The sequence below is a fragment of the Falco naumanni genome, chromosome Z (assembly GCF_017639655.2).
Source record: "Falco naumanni isolate bFalNau1 chromosome Z, bFalNau1.pat, whole genome shotgun sequence".
NCBI classification, from domain to species: Eukaryota; Metazoa; Chordata; class Aves; order Falconiformes; family Falconidae; genus Falco; species Falco naumanni.
In genome coordinates this window covers 41,327,330-41,354,696 of record NC_054080.1, presented here as the reverse complement: position 1 = coordinate 41,354,696, position 27,367 = coordinate 41,327,330, and the positions used below count along the sequence as shown (strand labels likewise).

The following is a 27,367-nucleotide window of genomic DNA, read 5'->3' as shown; positions in this document are numbered from 1 at the left end:
TCTCATCATTGGTTGTTTCATAAAAGCGGAATTATAGAACAAAACATTTTAGGAACAACTTACCAACCAAGCAATTGCACGCAATTTGCTAATGAAACCATGTGTACTTTAGGAGAAAAACGGATTTTCAGCCAGATAAACAACAAGGAGATGAGTGTACTGCTTTCAGTGATGTAGGTGTCTTGTTAAAGGAAGTGCTCAGAACACAATTTTCAAGCATCTTTAATATTTAGTTATGTTCTAAAAGTTTAATATTTCCAAACAAAGTATTATTTTCAAATATATATGAAAGAATTTGGTGTATGCTTACGTAGATATATATTTCTGCCCTTAGTAACCTGCAGTGCAAGACATTGATGAAAGTCTGACACCTGGATAAAAATCTAATCTGTTGGCTTGATAAATAGATGATATGAAAAAATCTAAACTTTCAGTGTTAGTTTTTGAAGAAGTTCATTCAGCAGCTTCACGGCCCTTTGGTTTTTTTCTCCATTATGGTTAATTCTGTATGCAGTACGGATAAGAAGGCTACACACTTCTTTGCTTGTAGCAGTTGTCTCAGTAATCTGCAGGGAAACAGAGAACATGGGGAATAATTTTATAATTATGTTGCTAAATATACTAAGAATTCTCCATTAATATTTGCAACAAAGCCACAGATTTGTCCCTCAACACTGAACATGTGAGATACTCTGAGTTCAACACCAACTTCTGCCCAAGGCATCTTTTTTCATATGTGTTGGTGGAACTGAGCAATTTCTCTCATATTTAACTGAAACAAACCAAGGGATCAGAAAGTTTTTAAAGGAAACACAAATGGACAGACAGTGTAACCATTTAAAGGTCATGTCCTTAGAAAACAACTAAAAGTACATGAAGATTCTCGGTGAGTTTGGGAAGACAATTCAATCCTGTAAAGTTTTCAAAAGTAAAAATAAAACCCACCCCCAAAAGATGACAAAGTAACAGGAAAAAACCCTAACTTGCAATTTTTGCTGATCAGGAGGGACTTTACTCCACATGACCTGATGTGTTAATCCAAAGGTTCACTACGCTAACCAGAACCACTGCCGTGCACCACAAGTTGTTTCCACACCATTCAGGCCTTTTTAAATCACATGAAAAACCCAGCTACACATTAATGATTACACAGATCCAGTCAAAATTAATCAGGCCGACACACTCTGACCTACAATACCTCATGACCACCCTACACTGGGGAATATTGGGGAGTTCTGAATGTCAGTTATGTTGCTTTCTATAAAGAATCAAGAAATAGCCTTCCAACTCCCTGAAGAGGTTTTAAGTAGCAGACCAGTACGTTACAGCATCACTGCTCAACAGCCACACTCCTCAAGAGAAACTAAAGCCAGCAGACTGTAAAATACAACCCTCTTAATTCTATTACATTCTTATGCTAAGAAGAAATTACCATTTGTGAACTTACACATAAAATGCTTAAACGTAAAATGTTTAAGCCCTTCTTAAACAGAAAAATGTTATGTCTGCTTAGTCAGCCAGAAGCAATAACCACCAAAATAGGTTTCCAGTTCCCTCTGTCATAAAATCAGACTCCTACACATGCCATATACAGATGGAAGAGCATGCTGCTGCTGAAAGGAAGAACTTTTCAGTGCTACAACCACACACAAACAAGTTTGTGCTTCTTAGAAGAGTATGGGTTTATAGTTAGAGAGGAATAAACTCCTAATCTCATATTGAGATAGCACTGTTTGCCTTGAGAGACACAAACTCATTTCACCGTCTGCACCAATGTATCTGAAGGCTGTCATTAACAATAGCAAGATACTGTGGCTTGCCCCCAACATTTTACTCCTCCCCAGCTTTTTCACACCCTAAGTGACGCTCTCCCAGGTCTTTGTTCTTTTTTCTCTCAGTTATCACACAATCTTCCTCTCTAGCTTTGCTAAAGCACTGAGCAACAGTAACAATTAGTGACTAGCTGTTTTACATAATGGAAAACAGTGAGAAGACAGTTCCATCACCTCTGCAGCAACTGGATAATTAAGGAGTGATTTATAACTGGGAAAAGCAAATTGTTTGCACATGCTACCTATGCCAGGTGTAAATAAATTGTAGGTATCCCTTAACTGCAAGATACTACTCCAAATATTTCTGCAGCTGTATAGTCAGGACAGCAACCTTTTCAGTGAGATCTTGTCAAGAAGTGTCAAAAGCAGAATCATTTGCACTGTAGCTGAAATAGATATGTAGCAGGTTGGGCATAGCTGCTGTAGTCACATTCTTCTTTAATTCTCTGTTAAGTGTTTTCTCTATTAAGAGATACAAATGTAAATCCAAAATAGCAAAAAAAAAAAAAAATATTTAAAATTACTTAAACTGAAAAAAAAGAAGAAACACTTACATGGTAAATACATTCCTGGGCAATCATATGTCCACCAGAAGAAAAAAGCAGAAAGTTGGTAAGAAGATGTGTTACAAGATACTGGTTATGATACTGCCCTGTATTCATTATACTGTATACAGCAGCCTCCAGATCTTTGACAGAGAGGACTGTACAGCTGCAGAGCATCATTAGATGATTGTAGACTGCTTGAGCTTCTACCTGTAGGGAACAATTTCAAAGGACGCAGGATCAGAAAAGAGTAAAGGTCATACCTATGGTATTTTTTCCTTTGGATTTATTCACTAACAGGAAACTGAGACCTTGGCAGAAACTACCCAAACATGAAAAGAGTTTGAATTTAAACAGCAGGGAGAACAGGGAAGGAAGGGCTGTACGCATTTCTTTTACACTGATTCACACACACAGAGGTGGACAGAATGGATTTTTTAACTTTCTTTGGTCTTGCAAATTAAGCAGGCAGGGCGTCAAGCCAGGATTTGACCTTTTTTAATAATAAAAGGAAATGAAGAAAGTCCCTCAGCAGAACATTGTCAGATTTTTGCATTGTGGGAAAAAGAACAGAGACTCCTCAAGGGCTCATTTCAGTATTACTGCTACAAATCAATTAAATTCCCATGCAACCTGACCTTGGCTGATAAAATGTTCCAGCAAGAACACAGTTTTTTCCTTCTTCCTGTGTTGTCCACAGCTTATGTTTTTACCTTTTGAGTTAGCCAATAAAACCTAAGTTTTACTGGGAGTCAAAACCAGAAGATATTGGCACTTACACAATGAAAAAAACCAACAACTATAAGCAACTATTCAAAAAAAAAACCTAAAAAATTTGTTCACTATATTAAAAATAAACCTAAAAAACTGGTAGAAAAAAACACAAATTAATTAAGTGGAAGGACAATGGAAAAATATACCACTACAGACCACAAGGAAAAGATACTCATTTATCAACCATGTTCACTAGGGCAATTTGTTTCAGTCATTTACCTGATTTCGCCCTGTCCTATAAACAATTCCACATCAAGTAGTCTGAAAAAGCTGCTATTCTTGAATCATGTCCACAGTTACACGTGACGAAACAAATGACACCAAAACCTAAGGCAAAGTAAATGGAATTTTCAAGATTCTTTAACCCTCTGTGCATCCTGTTCTTGGTGTGCCTCCATCCCATGTGCCTGAGGCTGCAGACTAATAGCAGCAGGCTCTGCTCCATGAGCTCAAGTACCCTAGGAGACTCATCCTTGGTGTCAAAGTTACTATGACCAGCCTCCAGGTTTTTTTCCTCCAGTGTTTCAGTCTAAAGGTATGAAAGGATGCCAACAAATGAATAAATATTGAGGAGCAGAATATTCAGTCCTGAGCATATAAGTGAAGTCTAGTGAACAGCAAAAGTAGCCTTTTTCTTCTTTAAACCATTTAAACTCTGTATTCCACTTTTGCTGATATATAAACTGCTACCTAAAGTAAGTAGCAGGTAGACAAAATCTTAAGTAAGGAGTGCACACCCTTCCACACAAAAATATGCTGAATGAAAAGTCATCCAACTTGGCATCTGCCAAAAGTTCCCATCCCATATTAATCCTTAACTGGTGAAAGGTGCAGGGGTTGAGGACGAAACCACTCCATTTGAAAGAGCTAAGAGCTAACCTGCCAAAGGACAAATTAATAGAAAAAGCAAATATCTAACTAGAGGCAGAAGCTTTGCATGAACTGTGGGAATGCTTCTGAAGTAGCCTGACCTGTGGGAAAAAAAAAAAAAAAAGTCTTACTTAACTACAGAAAAGAATCATAATGAGCTGAAATATTAGACCTCTGGGAACAGATGAGTAACTGCGTGGGCTGTCAGTGGAAAAGCTTTTCTCTCACTAAAATGTGTCATACGTTATGACAGAACAACAAACTGATAGAATACAGGACACACAGGGAGATGATTTTATATACAGGACAATGTGATTTCATTCTGTGGTGCTGGAGTTAGAACAATATTCCCTACATAGATCTGCACTATTTTCCTTCAGCTTCATTCACTCACATTTATTGCTTGGGTATTTCCTTCTTTCCCAAAACATGCATTCTAAAACCTGCCCTGGTTTCTTTACTTCACTGTAGCTCTAACCTATCTCCGCTCAGCCAACATCCCACCTGACTCCCAGACTATAAGAAATTAAAGAGAAAAAAAAAAGAAAAGTGATTGGGAAGTGAACTTGGCATTTGCAGTGCCATCTGGGTGGCAGAAAGGGAAGGGAAGGAAATAAAATATTGCAGAACTCTGATGTACATGGACCATTAGAGGTCAAATGAAGGTTTTTCTAGCACGGTGTACTGAGCTGTATTTTTAAACCAAACAGAATCCATTTTCAAATTAAAGAAAACTAGAGATGCTGCAGCCAAATTTTGAATCTGGGCTTTGTAGATCAGATTGCTTGGGCTAGTTCAAGCTTGCATAATAGGCCTAAATTAAAGGCTTTCACGTACTTCCATGCACACATAGACATGCAGCACTCTTCATGCAGTACAGTGTGTGAGGTCAGAACACTGCTTCCTTCTGTTAGAAACAGAGAGTATGGGCAGACAACACACTTGTTGCAATCTTGTACATGGCAAAAATCTGTAAAGATACATTAGAGAAACTAGAATAGATGGGCAAGGTTAGTATTCAGGGCTGTGTCTGAAAATAATCTTTACCGCTTCCACTGTTGTCGCAATATCTTCTGTTTCCTTCTCAGAAGGTGCCATAACACAGGAATGCTGAATTCTGCCAGGGTGATTTAAAAACTACCATTCCTAGAGTAGTTTTACTTGTGTTAAAAGCACCCAAGTTATCCAAAAGAAAGCCAAGAAGGTGCTAATCTATATAATATAATTTAAAAAGAGGAAAAGTGTTTTCTAAACATCACCAAGAAAATTGACCAAAATTATCTTTCAACTTCTACACTGTAACACAATTCCCAGAAGACCTTGTAAAGCCAATACCTTCACCAGTGTAAACCTTTCATTTTTCTAGTTTGTACTATTTGTTTTATAGCAATAAGATATAAGCAAACTATTGACTGCTTATCGCTGCTTACTATCTGTACATTACCCACCATTGTTTGAGTCCTTTGTTGATTTTCATTCTGAGGACAGTAGTAAAATGCCAGCAGCCACAGCAAAGCATCCGGTTCTACAGCACCCTTCAGCAATTCTTCTGCCGCAATATCCAGCCATTCCCCAAAATGAGCAACCAAAAACCAGATTTCAAAGAGGTCAGCAAGACAACTGGAAAATAACAAAGATACGATTAAGTATGTCTTGTTATATAACATTTTAAAATGTCTTAACTGCAAAAGGTGCAGGCATGAAAATAAAAATCCTTAAACTACTCTTCAAATAAAAATCCTTAAACTACTCTTCAATAGGTAATGCCTTACCTGCTAAGCATACGGCCATATAATACTCAATTAGCTGCAGTCACAATCAAATGATACCCAGTGCTACTCCCTGATTAACTTTGTCAGTAGAACAGACTATCCATTACACCATTTTCTAATAAACTGTGACACTATACTAAGTATTAAAATACACATCATAAAATTAAACCTTATCATTTATACTCTCTAGTTAAAGGACTTTCAAAACTTTAAATCACACCTTAAAAGTTGTATTCTAACATACTGTTGCCTTATATTGTCTTCCAGTTTCTCTCTTTGCTTTCCAGGGTTACTTTTTTGGTTTTGGTAATTCATGAGGTGCATGTTTTTTGGTAATTCATGAGGAATTACATTTAGATGGACTAAATATAAAGTGTTTAATGTTACTCATCTCTTGACTTACAATTCAGGTCCTCTTTAATGAAAATTTTGAAGATATTTACAACTGGGTTACTGCAGTAAGAAAAAGAAAGGAGAGAATGGGCCTCATCTCATCTCTACAATTTCTTACATGTACTTTTCTGAAGCTAAGACTAAAGAATAGAGAAATAATGGAGAGAGGCAAATTAATGGTAGATGTCTCCAAAGAAAAAACTCAAACTGTGTGTGGATGCAAGGACAGACAGATAAATCGAAGGCTGTTAAGACACAGGAACTTAAACTAATTCCTATTAAGTTAAGAAAAACCTCTAATTCTTCAAGCTTTTGCTAATGTTTTACTCCTGGGGACTCCAAGAACTGCTGTGCTACCTTTCCCAGGAAACTCTAAGAGGTCTTAGAAATTTCAGGAGCTGATAAAGTTGTCTGATACCATCACATCATCTAGGGAACATGACAAGGTCTTAGTTGGAATAAACTGCTTTATCTTTACAACCTTCTGAAGAGGTGGGAGACACAGTTCTATGGATGAAGGTGTGGTGTGTGCAGATAGTATTCTATGTCTGGAGTATATTGGTGATGTTGTCTATAGGTGTCACAGAAATTACTGAACCTGTAAATGATATTGTCTATATGCCACAGAATCTCAGGGTCTCAAAATCTTATTCCTAGGATACAAATCCATCACAGCAGTATTTTTGGATAAGCATGCTCACCAAGATCAGATACAAGAGATTTACATAGACTTACAGAGAGAAAGTAGAGTACTGAGGTGACCGCTATAAAGGCCACCATTGCTGATATTCCACAGCTTTCGGAGGGGCAGCAGCATGGCTCAGGCCGTGAGGAACTAGAGATGTATGACAAAATCTGAGACTAAAAATCCTTAGCTAAAGGAATAGCATACTAGAATCTGGACATGCAATGTTAAAGACCTTCGAAAAAACAAACGTGATAATTATCTAGGACAACAGCCCTCCCTCAGCAAAATAATCTACTTATCTGACTGTAATTGAATGCTGTGACAACCTAAGTGGATAGGCTAGCTTTGAAACCCAGTGATTTACAACCAAAGGAGGAATTAAATTAAATTAAATTAAAAGTTAACTACTAAGGACAAATAAATATACTTAGGGTAGATTGACAGTATTTATGACTGGTAATGTTCATAGCTCAAAGGGTAAATAAAAGTCCTTAGACTTTAAGGATTAAACTAATTTTAACAGGTACTTAGCAGAACAGAAATTAATTCTTGCTAAGACAGCCTAGGCACCACTGCACTTACAACTCACAGTAACTTCCTTGTACCATCACAATGTCTGGTTGGAATTGTGTGCTTCCCACCTCTGTCCCTACTGTTGTTTCTGCCTCCTACTCTGTAGTGGCACCTATGTCAACTCCTCCACTTTGATTGCCAAAAGTGGCCCTTCACTTTTTCTGGGACATCCCCACACAAAATGTACATCAGTTGATTTCTGGTTTAAAATGTCACATAACATTTACTGTTCACTGAGACTACTACATAAAATAACAAATAATGGTACAGAAGAAATCTGTTGATTAGAACTACACAGAAAGCACCTTGCTGTAAGACTTAGATTTGGTGTAAAATAAAACCATTGAAAAACAAGCTATATAAACAGAGAGCACCGACTATAAGAAGTAAGAGGATATCCTGTATAGTAGTATTTTTTGCTCCTTTGTTAATCTTATTAAGTAGAAAGGATGCAGAATCAGGAATAAAGCAATGAAAGAAAATTGAATACAGTTTCCTCATGGATATTAGTATTTAAAAACTTAAGCCAGATCCACTTTCTTCATAACTGAGAGGGGTTTGGTATAAAACATAATTGTTGCATGAGTTCTAAAGGAAGTAAGAAGATATTCTGGGAAGTATAATACTATTTAACCTAGTGTATTATCAAAGCAAAGAGGGAAAAAGACAACAGAAGCCAAGAAAGGGCTAGGCCACAAAAGGAGAACAGACATGCTTCTATTATTGTAACACATTATGATGGATGATATTTGCTTTATTTGTTTGTTCTAAGGTTGAATTATGTGTTCTTTTAACAAGCCAGGGTCAGGTCACACTCCAAGGGCGGAAAGGTTTTACAGACTTCAAGGATGAACAGTGAGACATAACACTGAACTGCAGCTTGTACAGAAAGTGAGAAGCTGCCAGCAGACAGTCTGGCCTCAGAGGGAACAGCAAAAAGCTTTTTTCTGCCACTCAACAACAAAAATAAAAGCCTCCATGAGTTACCTGAAACCAAGCATAGTTACAGTATCTGTCTTCCAGGACACAGGGGGACAGTTGGGTATCTTTGTTTTGCAAGTCTATCTGGCCTAGGCATTCTATGTCTCTATTTAAATATTTCATGTTTTAAATAAAAACTAAATTGGTTTATTTTAACTTAAAAACTGTTCAACACTCTTTGAAAAGCTGTCTTGGAACAGAGGAAGACTCACATCCAAAGCTCTAGCCGAGCCAGGTCTTGTCACACACCTGGATAAGAAAGAATTGCAGGGCAGAAACAGATAGAGATGTATCTTACTTCATTCTTTTCATATAGTCCTACAGCATCTACTATCAAAGCAGAATTTGTGTAGACAAACACCATCAGTCATTATAACAAGTATCTGGACAAAAAAAGCTAAGGGCAACAGGTCAGAGACATGGGGTGTCAGCTCAAAGAGTAATAAAGCAAAAAATGGTACTGCAATCTAGCAGCATCTAGAAAAAAAAAATCAAGTTGAGTTTGGATGTTTACAAAGCCTGCAGAAAGCTAATACAAGCTCCTTCATAAAACACTACCACTCACAACAGGCTCTTTCCAATACTAGCTGCTTTTTTTTGACTGGAAAAGTTCTCTTGTTATTGAATCCAGAATCGGTTTTAAAAGTTTTGGGGGAGAAATGGGAGAGTAAGCAAGTAGGCATTTCTGGTACAGAGCTAGCTATTTGTTGAAATGAAAGGAACAAGGAGATTCTGTTTACTCAGAGGCTTATTGGTCAGGTCTATAGGTGCTACAAAAGTTCAGATTCAATTAGTCTAAGTCCTATTCTTTAAAACAAAGCTCTATTTAAAGATTAACAAGAAAATGATGAAATGCAGCCACTAAAGTCTTCAAATAACATGATTTTCACAAAATAACATATGCAAAGGACAAAAGGTTAGAAAATATAATACTGCTTACCTTATGTTTTTATCTTCTACTAAAGCTTTGAGCATATCTGAAATATGTTTCAAGTGTTGAGACCAGTGTGTAGCTGGCACTTCTGAGGAGGAAGGATAAAAATAAAACTTAAAATTCTACTTTGTCCAACTAGAACAGAACAGTGAGATTAACCATATTAAGTTAGCATTAAAACTTGTGCAACTTGATACAGATATCAGCATTTAAAATTTCATTTTTAAATTTCCCAGTTTTCATCAATAGCTATTACTATGTTTCTTAGAACATTTCATTGAGAAAGCAATGTGAGGAAGTATAGCTAGGAATATTCAAATGAGGCTGATGTACACTTGTGTAAACACTACCTCAATATAAATATATTATCAGTGGTCTGACAGGATCTTATACTGAGCTGAAATTATTGCTCATGAAAAACTGTAGTATACTGAGCAGTGCTTTCTTCATGTATAAAAATGGGAAACCTGAAAATAAAATTAGGTTTGCAATCTGAAGTATAAGCAGAATTCAAGCTTCAGAGACAAATGGCAAGGCTATTTCTTGTAATATAGGTATGAACATTTTCATAACCACAATTCCTAATATTATAAGGTAAGAATATTTAGCATTTTTACAAGCTCAGTAACTTATCTTCATTCCTACAAAATTATGCACTCTTTCTTTGTTATTCACTTCTGGTTTAGTTTTTTTTAAGGTTACATTTGTATTATTGTTACATAAGAATCAGATGTTCCTGAAAAAAAATACATTAAAAGAATATTATTAAAATTGCTAAGTCAACACATCCCATTTAGGAAGTGGCAAAATTTTATCCTCATCCCTTTTAAAGTTATTTTTAAGACATATATACAGAAAACGCAGGTTGGCTAATGCTGCAAATACCTCATGAAGACACTTACCAAAAGGACGTCTCAGTAAAGCTGTTACAAGAGGCTGGTGATGGTAAGGGAAGTAGGCCTTCAGTGGAAATTTATGCTAAGAAACAGAATTATTATTTTAAGAGCTTTCTGGGCAGTTTTTAAAACAAACCCACAGTGAACAATCTCTTCTAAGGTAGTAATTAACAATACAGACTGAAGCGAGAGAACATAAAAGTAACTCTACACTTAGTTCAGGGAAATTGCATAAAGAAAGAAGGTGGATATTTAGAAAAAGCTTGCTTAGAAAGAAAAAAAATATGGATTTTTAAAATACATGTTATTAAAAAGGGTGCAGAGTATGAAGAAAATTCCATCTTAATATTCTTGAGTTTTTTCCCTCCTATCACAAGTCTTCAGACTTAAAATGCAGAGGTTAAAAGAGATGCTAATTAGTTTAATTTCATTTTCCAGTGCAAACAGGTTCATATTAAACAAAGAACTAGTAACATCTACAGAATCTGAGGTTGTGATGTAGATTATTGCCTTCTGTTCAAACATGAACACCTAAAATTCTTAGGATCTGATTCAGTACACGGTGGAGTAGTCACAGATAACAGACTTGTCCTCTGTTTATCTGGGTGCATGCTATTTGTATGCCATGAACATTGCTGCTTGTCTAACTGGGACTACCAGCAGCATACCTTCAATCTTTTTGCTCTGCAAACATCTACTACAAGCATGTCTAATGTGTAGCATGCATGTGCAAGTGCAATATGAACTCCCTTTGAAGTGGACTGAAAACTGTTCAAATGGCCAGGCCCAGAGGGCAATGATCACTGACACGAAGTCTAGCTAGAGCCAGTAACTACTGGTGTATCCCACGGGTCAATACTGGGTCCAGTTCTATTTAACACCTTCATTACTGATCTGGATGATAAGGCAGGGTGTTCCCTCAGCAAGTCTGCTGATGACACAAAACTGGGAGAAGGTCCTTGACAGGATGGAGAAATGGTCTGACAGGAACCTCATGAACTTCAACAAGGAGAAAGTATGAAGTCCTGCACCTGGAAAAGAACAATCCCAGGCAGCAGTACATTCTGGAAGCCAACTAGTTGGAAAGCAGTTTTGCAGAAAAGCACCTTGGGGTCCTGGTAGGCAATAGGTTGAACATAAGCCAGCAATGTGCCCTTGCTGCCAGAAAAGGCGGCAAATGAATCTTGAGCTGCATTAAGCAAAGGGTTGGCAGCAGGTCGAGAGAGCTGATCCTTCCACTCTCCTCAGCTCCGGTGAGCAGCCACTCAGCAGCCAAACCTGGAGTACTATGTCTGTTTCTAGGTCCTCAGTACAAGAGAGACATGAACTTCCCGAGAGAGTTCAAGAAAGGGCCACAAGGATGATTAACAGCCTGGAGCACCTCTCGTACGAGGGAAGGTGGAGAGAGCCTGGAAAAGAGAAGGCTTAAAGGCCATCTTATCAATGTCTGTAAATACCTGAAGGGTGGGTGCGAAGAAGATGGAGCTAGGCTCTCTTCAGTGGTGCCTAGTAACAGGACCAGAGGCAATAGCCACAAACTGAAATACAGGAGTTCCCATTCGAGTATCAAAAAATATTTTTCCCTTTTTTTACTGTGAAAGTGATTGAGCACTAGCACATGTTGCCGAAAGAGGTTCCTGAGTCTCAGTCCTTGGAGATACTCAAAAGCCAACTGGACATGGTCCTGGGTGACTGGTTCTAGGTGGCCCTGCTTGATCTGGGGGCTGGACAAGGTGACCTCCAGAGGTCCCTTCCAACCTCACCCACTCTATGAGTCTGTCATTTCAGTCTTCAAGTCTCCACACCAATGACCTTAGACCTTCTGTCTCCTTTCTTTAGGAATAATAGACTATTTAGCAAATATATAATCTCTCAACACACAGATGGGGAACACAGACTCTACAAAATGTGATAAATTTTTAAATCCAACAGATTTAAAGACCTTATTTAGTAACTCATTTCCTTTGGATATACATGCATGCATCTTATAAACAAAGGGAATGACACATTCTCTATTAATTTTTTTGTTCTGTAACAACCGGTAATTGAAATTACAGCACACTAATATATACAGTATTATCAGACAGTCTGTGTATCACCGGTATGGTAAGATTCTAAAAGTCTACTTGTCAAGTCAAATTACATTAATCAAAAAATAATAATCCCTATACTAAATTATGCATGTACTCAATTAGCTTGCACCAAAAATCCCCACGAAAAATGGACTTTTCACACAGTTAGTAGTAGCCATGAAAACCAACAGCATGTTACATATGAGAACAGCACTGTAAAGTAAGTGAAAATCGGTTTTCAGCATACTGTTTAAGCAAAGCAAAAAAGTTTGCATCCCATCATACAAACATAGTATTTTAGACAGTTCCTTCCTTACATAAGCCATCACAAAGTGCACAACAAGGTATAAAGAGACAGAACGAGTCTGGATGTGGCTGGTTATAACAATGGCTACGATGTATACCAGGAAACAAAAGTTGAATGCTGGCTTAAAATATTTATCCAGCTATTTAGAAGAAAATTCTCAGGTGAAAACTGAAAATTAAAAAAAAAAATTAAAAGAAAAACTGACAATTTTGAAATGATCAAGGGAAAATAACCCTGGAGGAAATTATAATTTCCATCAAATAAAACCATGAACATTAAGTTCATGAATTCACAAGCAACATGACCAAAAATATCCTTAGGTCAGATTTCATCACAAACTTGAAGAAAATCTGCTTGTACAAAACATGGAAAAGATTATCCCAACAGTGATCTCAGTACACCCATTCTTAAATTTCTTATTCAATGACTACAGAAATGGTCTTTTTCCTAAGCAGGTTTAAACCCTATGTTCCATTTATACCTTTTTCAGTCTCCCAAAACAAGACTACTCCTAAACCCTGCAGCATTGTTTTTTCACACTCCTTAGCTTTTTTCTGCCCCTGCCCAATCTTGTTCTCGCTAAATGGTCTACAAAGCTTTTAGAAAAGACAGCTATTTCTGACCAGTGTCATACTGCAACAGAGAATCGTTCTCCTCCTACCTTGCAAACCTGTGCAACTACCAGATATGACCTGGTTCTTCTGAATATTTTGTGGACACATCTTTTTGCCTAGCCTTTTTTCAATTAACTATACTATATATTCCTAAGTTCTTAGATGACCCAGCTAGAACCCTCTTCATCTTCCGTCATTAATGATTTTAGCACTCCTCTGTAAAATGCTAATGAAGCACATTGTGTCCTGCCAAGATACCACAAAGATGGGTGCCTTATGAACATATGTAATATTGGTATGACAAAAAATACGATGACTGATTTAAACGAAGTTTAGGAAGCACTCTGTGCCTGCATTTTGGTATGCCAACTGTTAGTTAACATTATAGTAGATTCATAAACTGTGAAACAAGCAATTTTGAATTCTAATATTGAAGACAACACCTTAATTAGAGGCCCATGAATTAAACCGTATACAAGTAAAGTAGAGGAAACTTAAAATTTAAAACCACTTCAAAAAAATGGGCAATAGTCCATGTCACAATGCCAGCAGGTGAAGGACTTTCACCCTGAAACAAACACATCCCCTGCACAACAGGATTAGCTCTTGGGTGTCTGATGGGTGTAGAATCTTTACCTGTGTTCTCCACCCAGTCACCCCCACCTGGGGCTACACAGTGTGCTGCTGCCATGCAGTCAGAGTGGCATTAAATTAACATGCACAGCACCTACATATTAAGTAATATAGCTGCAGTTTCATCCTTAATTCATATTGCCTGAAGCCGGAAGACATATTCAATCACATTGCTATTTAAAGGCCAGGAGATCACAAATTCCAAGAAGTCCCAATACTTTCTTAACTAGTCTCCCCAAAAGGATGTAAAAATCAAAGGAACTGGAATTTTTCTTAAGTCTAAAGTGAGAGCTATTAAACAATAAGATACTTTCCAAACTTATCATATAAATCATATATACTGGAGTTAAACAACCAAACAAAATGGTCAGGATGTGAAATGACAGTGTGATTTGGGAACCCAGGAATAAGCTTGCAAACTATAAACGTGACAAAACCTTTTCATGTCTCCATTTTGAAATTTAAAAATAAGAAACTGATCCTGCTCTTGTTTATATTAATACATACAAAAGTTAATCTACTTAATTCAGTTCAGTAAAACCTGTATAAATATCTGTGCAGAAGAAGAGACACTAAGCTGGGAAATTTGAAGCTTTAGACTGAGGAAAAATTCTTGAGCAGCAAGACCAGAAACTGAAACCAGTATGTATTCTGTGTCTTCTACCTTCTGAACAGACAAATACAACTACTTGGTATCCTACTTACACTTATTTGGAGGAATGGGGATGGGGTTATTATCTCTGTTTCATTTATCATCAGAAACCCTGCTACTGCAAAAGAAACATTATCTAAAATTTCTTATCCTTCCCACCAAAGATGGATGGTCATTATCATATTCACCATACAGGCAGAAACTTCAGCACCATGGGAACTGCTCCTGTGAAAATCACAGTTTAGGTTGCAGGATTACTCCAGGGTAATGTCAGGTAAATTGCTCTTACGTATTGGTTTCACACTATAATTTTATTCACAGGTGAAAATGTTTGAACTAAACTTTGGCATGTATATACAGCTGTAGGGAGATGCTACTATTTATATTCATTATATTCAGTCACAATTCTTAAGAGTAGCATTGTTCTCTTCTTGTGAACTTTCATAACTTCTCGCGGAAAAGAAACATCAAGAAATAGATCTTGACTGACCTGCTTGTTCTCATTCTGATGATCCTGAAGGAAAACCTGTGTAAACACCTGTATAATGGTCATCACTTCTGGAGTTCCATCAGTTTCCAGCAGTGCATTCCTAAGCATTGAAAAGTTAGATTATGACAATCAGTTAATTAATCTGCCCATCACACCACAGATAATTGAATGAAGAAACAAAATGTACATTCTTTGTGTGCTGTCAATTCATTACTTTATTTTTACTTTAGCAAAAACATATGCTACTCCTACAAATAAATTAAATTTAGTAAGTATATGCAATATAAATGCAGACACCCGACCACCAGGGGAAAAAAATGTAAAATTAAAAAAGAGACTGCAACAAATTTATTAAGCAAATCTGGCATCTGAACAATCTTACTGGGTTCAGAGCAACTACTCCCACGCTTACAGTTCAGCATACTTTAGTGCTTTGTGTGATTGCATCCCACAGGCTATCTAAAATCAGAGAAAAGTACAATCTAGTACAATCTATCTCCTGGGATATATGGTACCTGTAGCAAAAAAATAATCTTGACTTAAATTAGTAATATAACACTCCTACTGGAGCCAGGGAAACAAACAAACAATCAAAAGCTGATCAAATGTAGAAGTTACATATTTAAAAAACTACACAAGGGCCCTGAACTTAAATGATACAGCTGTTGTTCAGTCACTGTGACTCCTTAGTGATCATTAAGAAATGAATCAGCAGCACAAACAGAAATATGTGTATACCAAAGGCATACTGCTACAGCTTTAATTAGGAACCAATGCATTTCAATGTGCTTTCAGTGGTGAAATCATAAAATCTACTCTGGAGATTCAGGAAGGTTAACACTTTAACTGGCCTTCCACAGGGCATAATGTAACCTTCAGCAAATGGAGCAGAAAAACACATGGGCAGCAAAGAGTAATTTTCATTGTCTTTACTTGAAAGGCATGTAACAGTAAGGAAAAAATAATGTTCAAAGTAAGGGTCCACTGAGATCTAAGTTTTTTTTATTAGAGAATTGTTTCATTCTTTCCATAATGATGTAAAACATAAGAACAGCTAACACATTACTGCAGCAAAGGAAGTTCACAAAACTACAGGCAGGTGTAAACACTAATAGAAACACGGGAAACAGCACACAGAACCTCAAGACAGTCTAGCTGTATGGACTTCTGTATAGCCATACTTAGCAACAAAATAAGCTTCTGCTTGGGAAATAAAAAAAAGAAAGTTAATATCTCTGAAATGAAACAAGTCAGCACAATCAACCTCAACAAAAAGCATGCACAATAAGCAGGAAAAGTTATTCCTGAAAGAGACACAATGCTTAGATCTGTACTTTTAACAGAATATTAGCCCCTAAAAGAAAAGGAGTTTTGTGCCAGCTGTAGAAACATAACTCAGTTTCCAAGCAATGAAGTACAAGTTCTTTATCAGCAGATTTCTAAAATCTCACATGTGACTACATCTGTAGTACAATCATAGAATTATTTAGGTTGGAAAAGACCTTTAAGACCATCACATATCTTACTGTCTGCACACCACATGGTAATAGCTGGAAGGATGTCAGAGAAATACAACAAAAATGAATAAAAAGCTGCAGAAACCAATTGGTCTGCAAAAGCCAGCAAACATACATAACACTTCATGTAATACCAAGAGGACCTGACACATAGTATTTTAAAAATATATTAAGTGTTTAATACCAACAATATAGAGGAACAAGCACACAAAGTAGGAACAACTGAAAGCAAGCTAGGGAGACGAAATGTAGGCTGAGCAACAGGAAAACATGATGAATTTCTGAGATGATTTGGAACAGTAACACAAGCGCAAAGTTTTACTAGGAAATACTCTGCTGGACAAGGCCCTGCATTATCTGAGAAACAGTGTTTCATCCATTTCTACTGTCTACCAAATGAGAAGGGTGCAAGAGAGTTACGTAGTCTCATGTTGTCTGTAGAAAATATTCTATATACCATGACCCTAAATAAGTCAGGAAGCTTGAACACATTATGTCTCCATATACCATCACAATATACGGCCTAAGACATCAGTACAGGCCTGCTGAAGTCACATCAGTTTTCAAGTGCATTTTGCTTTGGGAAAGTGACTAGTCTGAACTATTCAGAAAATGCTAGCTGTGCTCAGATACTGGACCAGCAACAGAAAGGGCAGTTATTGCTGTGGCAGTCAAGTGATTCCACTCTCACAATGCAGCAGTCTACGGTTTCTACAGCAAAGATTCTTATGTTAGTGGCTGTGCAAACCTGAACAAACATGCACACAGACACACAAATGCCCCCAAACATGTGCACTTGGCTGCCCGCTCTTCTTAGGAAGGAAAACACTTGATGAACAAAGAATGTCAGTCACTAAATATGTTATTGTTGTATCAGAACTGTAATACTGATAAACCCCAGCAGCAGACCTATGTGAAAAGAGTAAGCCAAGTGAAGTGAAGAGAAAAAGCCACTGAAAACTGAGTAGAAAGGACTGGAAGCCCCCACGTGGTAAATAATATATATTGCTTAAAACTAATGCATTCAAACCCAAACTTATTAACAGGCAGATCAACAGTTCAATGCCATTAAGAGCATAGCTGATATAAATCCTGAAGACTATAAACAATGTAAAAGAGGCCCCATTGGTAAGTGCAAGTGTTGCAGCTAAATTCCATCTTCGTGCTGGCATGGGACAAGGTATTTCAGCATTTATAATTTTCACCTCAAAATCAAATATCTACTGAAATACAAAATAAATTATACATTTTAAAGGCTATTTTAATTTATCAGATATATATGATAAAATATAAAAGATACAATGTAGTCAACTGTATCAATGATTATCATCATAATGTTAACTTTTATGTAAAGTTCACGTGATTTTTAACATTTTTCATTACTTGCAGTATATTACACAGACGGAGACACTAAGGTAAAGAAAAAAACATCCCATAATTATAATACGTCCCAGATCATAATACTCCTCCTCATGAAGAAAACCTCAGTGTTTAAACTGATCATTTATTTGAAACACTTCCCACTATAATTTCAAAACTTACTTGAAAATTTCGTTAACAATTCTGAAAATGGCAGGATGGCTTGCTGCTTGGGGCTGTTGATAAACAAATGAAAGAAAATCAGTCATTAATAAGAAACAACTAAAAAAACCCACCCGCCCCTGTACAATTTACAGCTTAACTCATGAATGCTATTACATTGCAATTATTAAACTGTAAATGTCAGATCAACTCTTACTAAAAACACTCAGGTTTCCTTAGGATTAGGTTCTGCAAAATGACTACATCAAAGTCACAGAAGGAGATCCGCAGCAATACCAGGCAGGCTAAACAGCTGATGAATGCAAACACCTGGGATCCCAAAAAACAACTAGAAATACTAAAGGTGGCAGATAGAACAGGTTGTTGCATGTAATTACTAAAGGAAAGAGATAGGGAACAGATTTATGAAAAGCTATTAATTCCTCTTCACAGACAATCCCTTTTGGGTGTGCTTTGAGATTCTCACTACATCTTCAAAATTAAATTCCAGAAATTAAATTTATTTTATCACCTTTGCCTTTAACACTACCACACACATCTTGGCCCAAGATGTTTTTTCACTGTATTATCTTCTTTTGTGAATTTTATAGTTGCTAGTACAAGCTAAATATCTCAGTGCATCAAAATAGTCTTTTTAAACTAGTGAAGCTTTTTATCATGTTACCACATAACAGTCTGTTTTAAGAAAAGTTGTTATAGTAAACACACACTAGTTAACAACGTACTTTCTAATCCCATATCCTTAAATTCTAAGATTTACTAGGCTTTTGTAGAGTACCAAGAACAAAAAACTACTTACACATTCCCAAAGGTATACCTGCCTAAGTTAAAAAACAAATTTGTGCTTCGTGTTTCTGAAGCTAGCACCTGAAGACCTGATAAGAATATAGTTCTTGAACATTCTAGAGTAATGGATGTTTAATAAAATGCATTCTGTAACCTTCAGGATGCATGGAAGTAATAGCATTTATAAGTGGCATTTATTGTAACAGCTTTAAGTGCCTGATGCACTATTGCAAAGAAAACATTTATGCGTTTGCTTCAAGCTAAAAAGTACCAAGTAGAATAGATTTTTTTTTCTTTTTAATTGCACACAAACAGAATAAGGGCTTTATTTTATAAGATACCTATATGACAATATCAGAAAACAGAGACAGCTTTTAACAGCAACTATCTAGAAAAGCTCCTTGTTTCTCACAGTTGTCTTTGCCATACTGGAAATACAAGGTGGCACCTCTTTTGTCATGTTTTACCGCCCTGTCACATGCTGTAGCCAAGTTGTTCTATTGAACGTGCGTCACCTAGTGCTCGGCAGTATTTACAGCCGGGTGCTCGGATGTGTGAAGAACAGCATGCAGCTTGTTGCAAGGCGGGTCCCCAAACTGTCACTGCTAGGGGGAGAAAAAACATGGCTCGATGACACAAGCGACACGTTCATCTCTTTTTTGTTTCACAAGGAAAACTCAGACTGGACGATCTCCAGAGGTGCCTTCCAACCCCAACCATTCTGCAATTCTGTGAAAACACTAGAAAGTACAAAGTAGGTTTTCCAGTCCTGACGGATAAATGGTTGAATTCAGCCATTTCTCCACTGCCTTTTCACTCTGCCTACCTTTGCACACATACTTCTATGATGACATACCAACCCACTGTTGCTTAGGACAGGCTGAACATAAACTAGAAAGGGTCATGAGCACACTGCCGCACATCACAAGATTAAATCATAGTTCTTTTGAGCAAGACCAAAATAAATGTGCTGTATGCAACAATGAAAAACGCACCTGCCAGACAGCAGCAAGCAATCTACACTGCTCGCTACATAAAACGACAGTTAATAAGCTCCTAGTATTTAATCTATACTACGGAACTCAATATGAATTTAATCACTGGTATTCAAAAGGGAAAAAAACCAAACAAAAACCCCAAAAACCAAACCCCACTGTTATCGAATGCCACAAAACTAATTTGCAAGCACTCAGAGTAAGAATGCTATCATAGCACAAAAAGTCTTCATGGCAAACTGAAGATGTGCCTGTTGTGTAGCTGGACTAGAGCAGGCAGCACAATTCTGCTGCAGCCAGCAGCAATTCTGCATTGTGAGGGATTATCAACTTAGGAGGGATCCTCATAGGGCTTTCATGTTGTTGACTTTATTACCTTAATTTTTGAAAATAAAAAGGCATGTCATATTTTACTAATGTTGCCTGTGACCACACAAAGTATTTTTCACAGAAAACTCAGAAAACAAAATATACTATTTACCAGGAGCTTGTTCCATTACTTTTAAAACATGCACAATACATACAGCACAACACACACTAAACCAAAAAGATGCAGACATGGGGAATCGGAGCTGCACGTGTGATATTACGATTACATATCTGAAGAACATGTGCCTCTTGAGAAAAAACCCACACACAAAACCACTGGGATTTTTGAAAGAAATGAAACAAGAAAAATACACTGCAACATAAAGTATTACATACACAAATTCTATAGAACTACACTACTTTTTATCTGTGTTACCAGAAAGAAGAATTGTGTATAACTGATTTACAGTACAAAGCCAGAACTGAACAAAGAAGCAAGAAAAAGAAATTTGTATCTACAGGAAGCAAGTAAATGGCACAAAGAGGAACACACTAATCATCATATACTGCTTTTGTTCAGATCGTAGAATGCTCTGTAACAACCACAAGTAAGAGTAAACATACAGAAACAAATTGTGCCCAAGATCACACAGCAACAGATTTGAGGTGGCAGCACCACAAATACCGGTTCTCTCAACTTCCAAACTCACATGCAATTAGCTGGACACATCTCTGAAGTTAGAAACATCTAGCTTTAGGAAACAACTACACGGCTGTATTTCAAATGTTGTCTGTATTTCCAAATTGTATACCTACCTGTATTCCTGAATTTTATATTTACCAATAAAAATAAGAAATGTCACTTAATATCTTTCTTATACCAAGTCCAAATCTAGATTTATTTTGAAGCATACACTTACTTTTAAAGCATAAACATCTTTTTACAGAGGTTTAAAAAGCTCCTGAATTCATCAACATTATGAATAAATCTGTGTGCGCTATTTCAAAAAATTTACCATAACACCACAGGTTTTGAAGACCAGCAATACTGTGGGAACTAATTGTAACTTAGCCAGAAGGTATTAAAACAACAAAAAACATTTCTTATTTTATCTCTATATCCTTCCTCCTTTATCCTTTGTTAATGCCTGTTTCGTTTGCACAGCTCCCAGTGAAAGGTGAGGGTGGATCCAGTTGGTCTCGGAACTTCGGGATAAGGCACAGCAAAAGGGCAGTGCAAGGGCATGAGAACCAGAGCAGTCTTCAGCTTGGTATACTGGTAGGCACTGCAAGTCACCGTATCACCCACTGAAACTACTTGCTCTGAAATGCTAAAGTGAAAATAACAGCAAGGGAGACCCTACAGCTAGAGCTTTAACTGCAGAGTGAAACATAATTTTGATACTCGGCTGGACTTAGGAACGCTGACAAGGTGGAAAAACAAAATGCAGCAATGACAGATGGTTCATGAAGGAGAAACCAGCAAATTTTAAGCCCTCTCAATCTACTGCACTTTTCTTGCAACGTAACTTTGAAAGAAATAAAACTACTTCAGAAAGCAAAGAACTGAATATGAACTATAATTGACACTGATTCATTCACATCCCCTTTTACAGATGTGCTTTATTTATATACATATCTGCATTTCTGATTAAACGTAAAATTCTAGTATGTGTATTTATTTAAATTTTAGTTAACACACATATACAAGCCTTAAAGTTACTTAGAAAGAAAGACATCCACTCACCCACCAAATTCTGAAGAAGCTTAAACGACATTTGTGATGGTCATTTCACCTGCTTTCACTACTTCTGAATAACTACAGAATTTCCAATACTAATTCAAGTTTAGCCCCAAACCCACAAACCTAATAGTGAACCATATAAAAGACAAATTAGCGGACATCGGCACTACAATTGCTCTTGGAATTAAAATATAAGAGTATTGCATGTCAAGTATCTTTCGTAATAAAAGTATGGTGGTTTACAACTATCTGCGTACGATGGATCTCTGTGAGTTTTATTTACAGTTTGGTTACTGCATCAAGATATTTTATTTAGATAAATGACAATGCAATTATGTAAAAGCTTATTGAAACGTCCTTCTTATCATATACTACAATCAAATCACTAACATATTTCTGCCTATTTGTACTATAGAGCTTTTCTTCTAAACGGAAAAACATGTATAAATCAAGTTTTGTCTCATGATTCCACTTCTTATTATGATATCCATAAGGCAAACAGAGGTCACATCCCTCAAATACCGTAATCCAACTGCCAAAAAATGCATACCCAGATTCCTAAATAAATATTTAAATATATTTCAGGCAGGCTAAATTAATCATACTGTTGGATTCAAAACATTGACATATCTAATGTCACACAAGTGTCTTTATAGTACCATGTGTGCAAGTTGTACAAAACACCATTAAGTATTCTAGAACGCAATTTGAGGATTAGATCTTCCTCTTATACTGCCTCTCTGAAGCTTCTCATCCTGTTGTTTTTAATTTGTATGCCATCTCCCATTTATGCACCTTCCCTCTTATCAATGCCTATAAATCAGCAGTATCCATCTTCCAACTGCTCCCTTCTTTATACCTCCATTCATTCCACTCCTTGTCCACAGGATGTCCTCTCTAAACCAGCATTCAAGGCTGCTGCATAGGTCTTTCTACTCTGTAAATACCTTACTTTGAAAGCACAAAGTCTTTGGAGCAGCGGAAAGTAAGGACAATCTAAGTGTGCTAGCACTGTAATGTTCCATTCTTTTCAGGGATCAGGATGTGAAGACTAGGTAAATATGAACGTTGTTAATAAACAACAATAAAATTAAAACAAAGATTTTACTTTTTATATATAACCTAGACTTTTTTTTTTTTGGTTCAGTCACATGTGGTAACATATACTGTATTCAACTCAAGTACATCTGACACAGCAAAATTAGGCACAGGCTTTGCATATAGCCTTGTCTTTAGGAATACTTAAGATTCCTAGATGAGATATGAAGTGCTGTTGATGCCAAGCATTTACAAGATTTGCAAGTATCATAATGGATCCCTAAAACAGAAATTGAAACTTTCCAATTGAAAAGGAAGGCTATAACTTTTCCCATCTAGAATACACACTCTGTAAGCAGTTTCATAGGCTGAAAATAAGATACCATGTGCCATTTTTTATGTCTATTTTATGAATACATAATTTTAAGTGCATAGCACACATGCCATTTCACATCATAATTGGCAGTTAAATTTGCATTTAGTGCTGCAAACTAGCTTATTATTTTGGAAAAGGTATTATGTCATGTTTTCTCATAGGAAAGATTTTTGGTGCACTGAACAACTCAGCATTTGAAAAAGAACTTTAACTACAGTTTAGCAAATGTTTTGTGTATAAGAATTTTGTTCAGGTTTGCAAACAAAACCAAGTAACTAATCAGTCCATAATAAAATAATCTATAAGCAATTTCAGTTGTTTAAACTGCTAAACTCTCTAGGACACAGCGATTGAAGTAAAAACAGATTCAAATCCTCCCAGGCTAAAATTTAATTTTTTTTAAGACAGAGGCAGGTACTCTGCACCCCCACCAGTAAGATTCTCGTCTCTTCATCCATTCTTCCTCACTGAATGAAATGTATTTTCTCTTCTACCAGTTCAGTGTAAAAGCTAAAAATGTAGTGGCGTTTATAAGACTCAGGATTTGCTTTTGCTTTAGCAAGTTACATGCCACGGGACAGCCATTTCCCTGAAATACACTGATGTACTTGAAAACTCTCTGTCATTTCTGAAGCATGACAGAGCAGTCGGTATCAAACATACTACACACTGCACATACCAGTAGTGAGTCTTTTATGACACAAGCCACTTCTTCCAGTGAATTCATCTGAATGGAAACCAGCTGGTCTAAAAGGCACAATGTAGCTTTTTCAAGGCTTGGTAAGTGACGAAGCCAGAGGCTGAAGACAGTTGATTCAGGGAGGGAGATCTTCTTCCTGGTTTAGAGAGAAAAATACTGTTTTCCCTGATGTAGTGGAAGGAAGACAAAAATGATTGGTGTTTTTTTAAGTACATTAGAGAAAAAGAAGACACAAAGATCAACCAACCTGGAACAAGAGAGCGGAATCTCGTTCAAAGTACCCCAGTCAATGTCAAATACTAATGGCAAAGAATAACAGCAAATCACCATCATCTACAAATGAAACCTTATCACATGTCTAAAACATAAAAAATTTCATTATAATGGATCCCAGAAAATGGAAATGGAAGGTTTATGTCTGGAGTTCCCTTCCACTCTAGAGAAAGGTCCTGCCCCACACTTGAGCTCTTTGAAACCCAGACTGCTTCCTGCAGGTGGGTCTGCTCAGAAAGTGTCAGCAGCTGACAGATAAGCAGTGAGGTCCTCGATGGTATCACTGCTGGCTAAATCAAAGCGTTACCCGTCTTTGCAGAGAAATAAGGAAAAAAAAAATATGAGGAAGAGGTAGGTAAGTCTTCATCCCACCAACACTGACCAGAGCCTTGTAAAAGATAAATGGTTTAGAAAATAATTCTCTCTTCACCTAAAGCCTTCAGCTATAGCTTAGCTGAAACAGTGTTGTATCACTGCCTGTTTTAAAACACCACCGCAATTGGTGTGGTCCATCATAAATCAAATATACTAAAGTAACCACCCAAGAAGAGGAGTTACCACCGCACAAAACATCCTCACATATTTTTGCAGATATCATATTAGATGCAAATTAAAATGTTAAAAGCAAAAAAATACATAAATAACAAGAAAAATATGCATTGGTCTTAAATCAAGTGAAGATTAAAAAAACTAAAACTAGGCTGGAGAGTATATGCAAACTAACATTACTGATAAAAAAATACCAGTAGAAAGAAGATTTAACACCATTTTAGGATCTATTTTTTAAGTATGTATTTTGCCAAACATTTGTTTAAATATCAGCCTTCAGAATTCTGATATCTGAAAAGCTGTAATTTTTCCATTCAAAACTATGGAGTAGCTTAATTTAAAAGTGTAGATCTGTAGACAAGAAATATATTGAAGTACATAGCATTTCAAAATCATAAAGCAATGCTCAATTTCAGGATGCTGTTTAACTACCAGTATCAAAGCACATACGCACATCAGAGTAACTTAAGTAAGACAAGCGATTATTTAATTTTGCCATAATCCTCTTTTTTTCTTGTTTTTGTGTTAGCATGGTAGATATTATAGATATTATGCCAGGAAAAGAAATCTAATAAGCATACAAAGAGGTGCTTGAAATCCGAGATTTAAAAATCATATAGGAAGTAAACTCTAGTCATCTAGTCTTCTGAGACTGAACTTGCAGAGGGTCCCACTGGGACAATGCTGAATTCTGTGGAGCACTGCAAGTCTCCATATTTAGCAACACTATGTCCTGGAGCAGGCTTCACCCATGCTCAGAAGGAAAACAAGTGTTCAGAAAACAATGGTAGAGTTAGGGAACACAAAATTCAATTGTTAGAGTGTGTGTGTAGCGGGGGAAATACAAACACATTCAAGTTAAGATCACATGAGCTTCAGTGACAGTCCAGGAATATACCAATGCAAAACATGTGTGAGCCTACATCTGCTCTCAGAGAAACCATACACTTTTGTCAAGGGCCCTGCAAGACTCTCTTAGTCAAGCGTCATATGAACTGAACTATTTTTGCTCACTGTCATAAACAAGTAGCTCAAAAGTTAAGGAAAGAGGCGCTGATTTCAGTCAGAAGAAACTTTTGTAGCCATCTAAAGGATTCAGACTCATACTATGAAGTGGCAATCCCTGTCAGTGCTCAATGACATCAGTATAGACCATCCATGCTGGACCTGTGAACTTGCTCTGAAAGCTTCCCAAATTGCATTACTGCTTGTGGAACACATCCAGCCTGAAGCCACAAAAGGTGGAGAAGTGAAAGTGCGCTCTTTTTTGGGACACATCCTTCACTACAGACCTTCACATTCCTTTTCACTTGTTTTCCATAGCTTCTAGTAACATGTGTACAAATAAATTAGTAATTGTGCTTTTCCATTAATTACTTATTTTTGCTGTACCCCTCAATGGAGCAATATTAAAATCTTCATTGGAACATCTCAGAATTTACGACACTGAGTACAGAGGAAGCAATTAAAACTCTGATTAAAAAGGAGACAAATGGATAATTGAAGTAAAGTGTTCAAAAAGGGCCTTCTCTCATACATAAAAAAAATGTTTATAATACAACCCCTCAGCTACAACTTGAATAAAGTAACTCTCAGCCAAAAGTAGGCTGTGCTTTCCCTGACATCTTTCCTTCCCTGGCACAGCCAATCTTGCTGATGTTCAGCTTCACTCAGCTAGTTTTCATCCATAGACTAATTTTATCAGATCAGTGGTTTTCATGGCAGCAAAACAAAGGAAGTTATATTTCACAAATTTCAGACTCATTAAAAATACCCTGCTGAAGAACAGGATAATTAAAAAACTTGATAATCAATGTCACAGAAAAAAATAAAGAAAAATATGGAAACACTCAAACATAAGGATCCATCTGTGCACAGAAAAACAAAGATGGCTCTCAAAAGTCAAGTTAGGAATGTTGATATGCTTATAGGAAAGGTAAATTACAGTTCTATATCGTATCATTCACAAAACACCTAAAATCTATTGAAGACTTTAACCTCCATTTAAGAGAAAAGGTGGAACAAAGTTCCAGTCAATATTTAAAGCTGTCTACGGCCTACAACCTGAGCTCTGCTATTCAACTGCTAGCAAAGTATTTTACTATAATGCCAAAGAAGTACAGTGCATTCAGCATACAAACCCAGAGAAAAGACATTTAATTGAATTAAAAATCTTTATGAAAAGAGCATAAAAATCACAGACACTGTGCTACTTACTTTAAAAAGGCCTCATTCACAGCCTCCAGAAACTCTGAACTGAGAATTTCTTTTGATGCACCTCCATGGTAAAGAAGGAGAGTTTCCAGCAATGGCATTAGATCAGGCAGAGTAACAAGAGGGTGACAGATAAGGGACATGGCATGCACACGACTGGCTGAAACTCTGAAGGAAAAATAAATATAGATCATATTTCAAAAAAGTCAAAATTTTAATCCGATAAGGTAAAAGAAGATTAAAATAATTACAGAAGGTTAAACGTAAGAGATGCATACTTAACTGCAGAAGAATTATT

At 36.7% G+C, this 27,367-nt stretch overlaps 1 protein-coding gene across 5 annotated transcripts in view; it reads right to left on the bottom strand.

Moving 5' to 3' along the window:
• Nucleotides 1–206: 206 nt before the first annotated feature.
• The window catches only part of FANCC (FA complementation group C), a 91,458-nt gene continuing 64,297 nt past the window's right edge, over nucleotides 207–27,367 (bottom strand). For all 5 annotated transcript variants that reach the window (XM_040580387.1, XM_040580385.1, XM_040580384.1 and 2 more), the window contains 9 exons: nucleotides 27,073–27,237; nucleotides 24,013–24,169; nucleotides 18,086–18,138; nucleotides 15,027–15,126; nucleotides 10,265–10,340; nucleotides 9,369–9,450; nucleotides 5,470–5,641; nucleotides 2,387–2,587; nucleotides 207–566 (listed from right to left, as the gene is read on the bottom strand). In XM_040580387.1, the coding sequence (XP_040436321.1) occupies nucleotides 423–566; nucleotides 2,387–2,587; nucleotides 5,470–5,641; nucleotides 9,369–9,450; nucleotides 10,265–10,340; nucleotides 15,027–15,126; nucleotides 18,086–18,138; nucleotides 24,013–24,169; nucleotides 27,073–27,237 (1,150 nt within the window). In that variant the 3' untranslated portion in view covers nucleotides 207–422. The remainder of the gene's footprint in view (nucleotides 567–2,386; nucleotides 2,588–5,469; nucleotides 5,642–9,368; nucleotides 9,451–10,264; nucleotides 10,341–15,026; nucleotides 15,127–18,085; nucleotides 18,139–24,012; nucleotides 24,170–27,072; nucleotides 27,238–27,367) is intronic.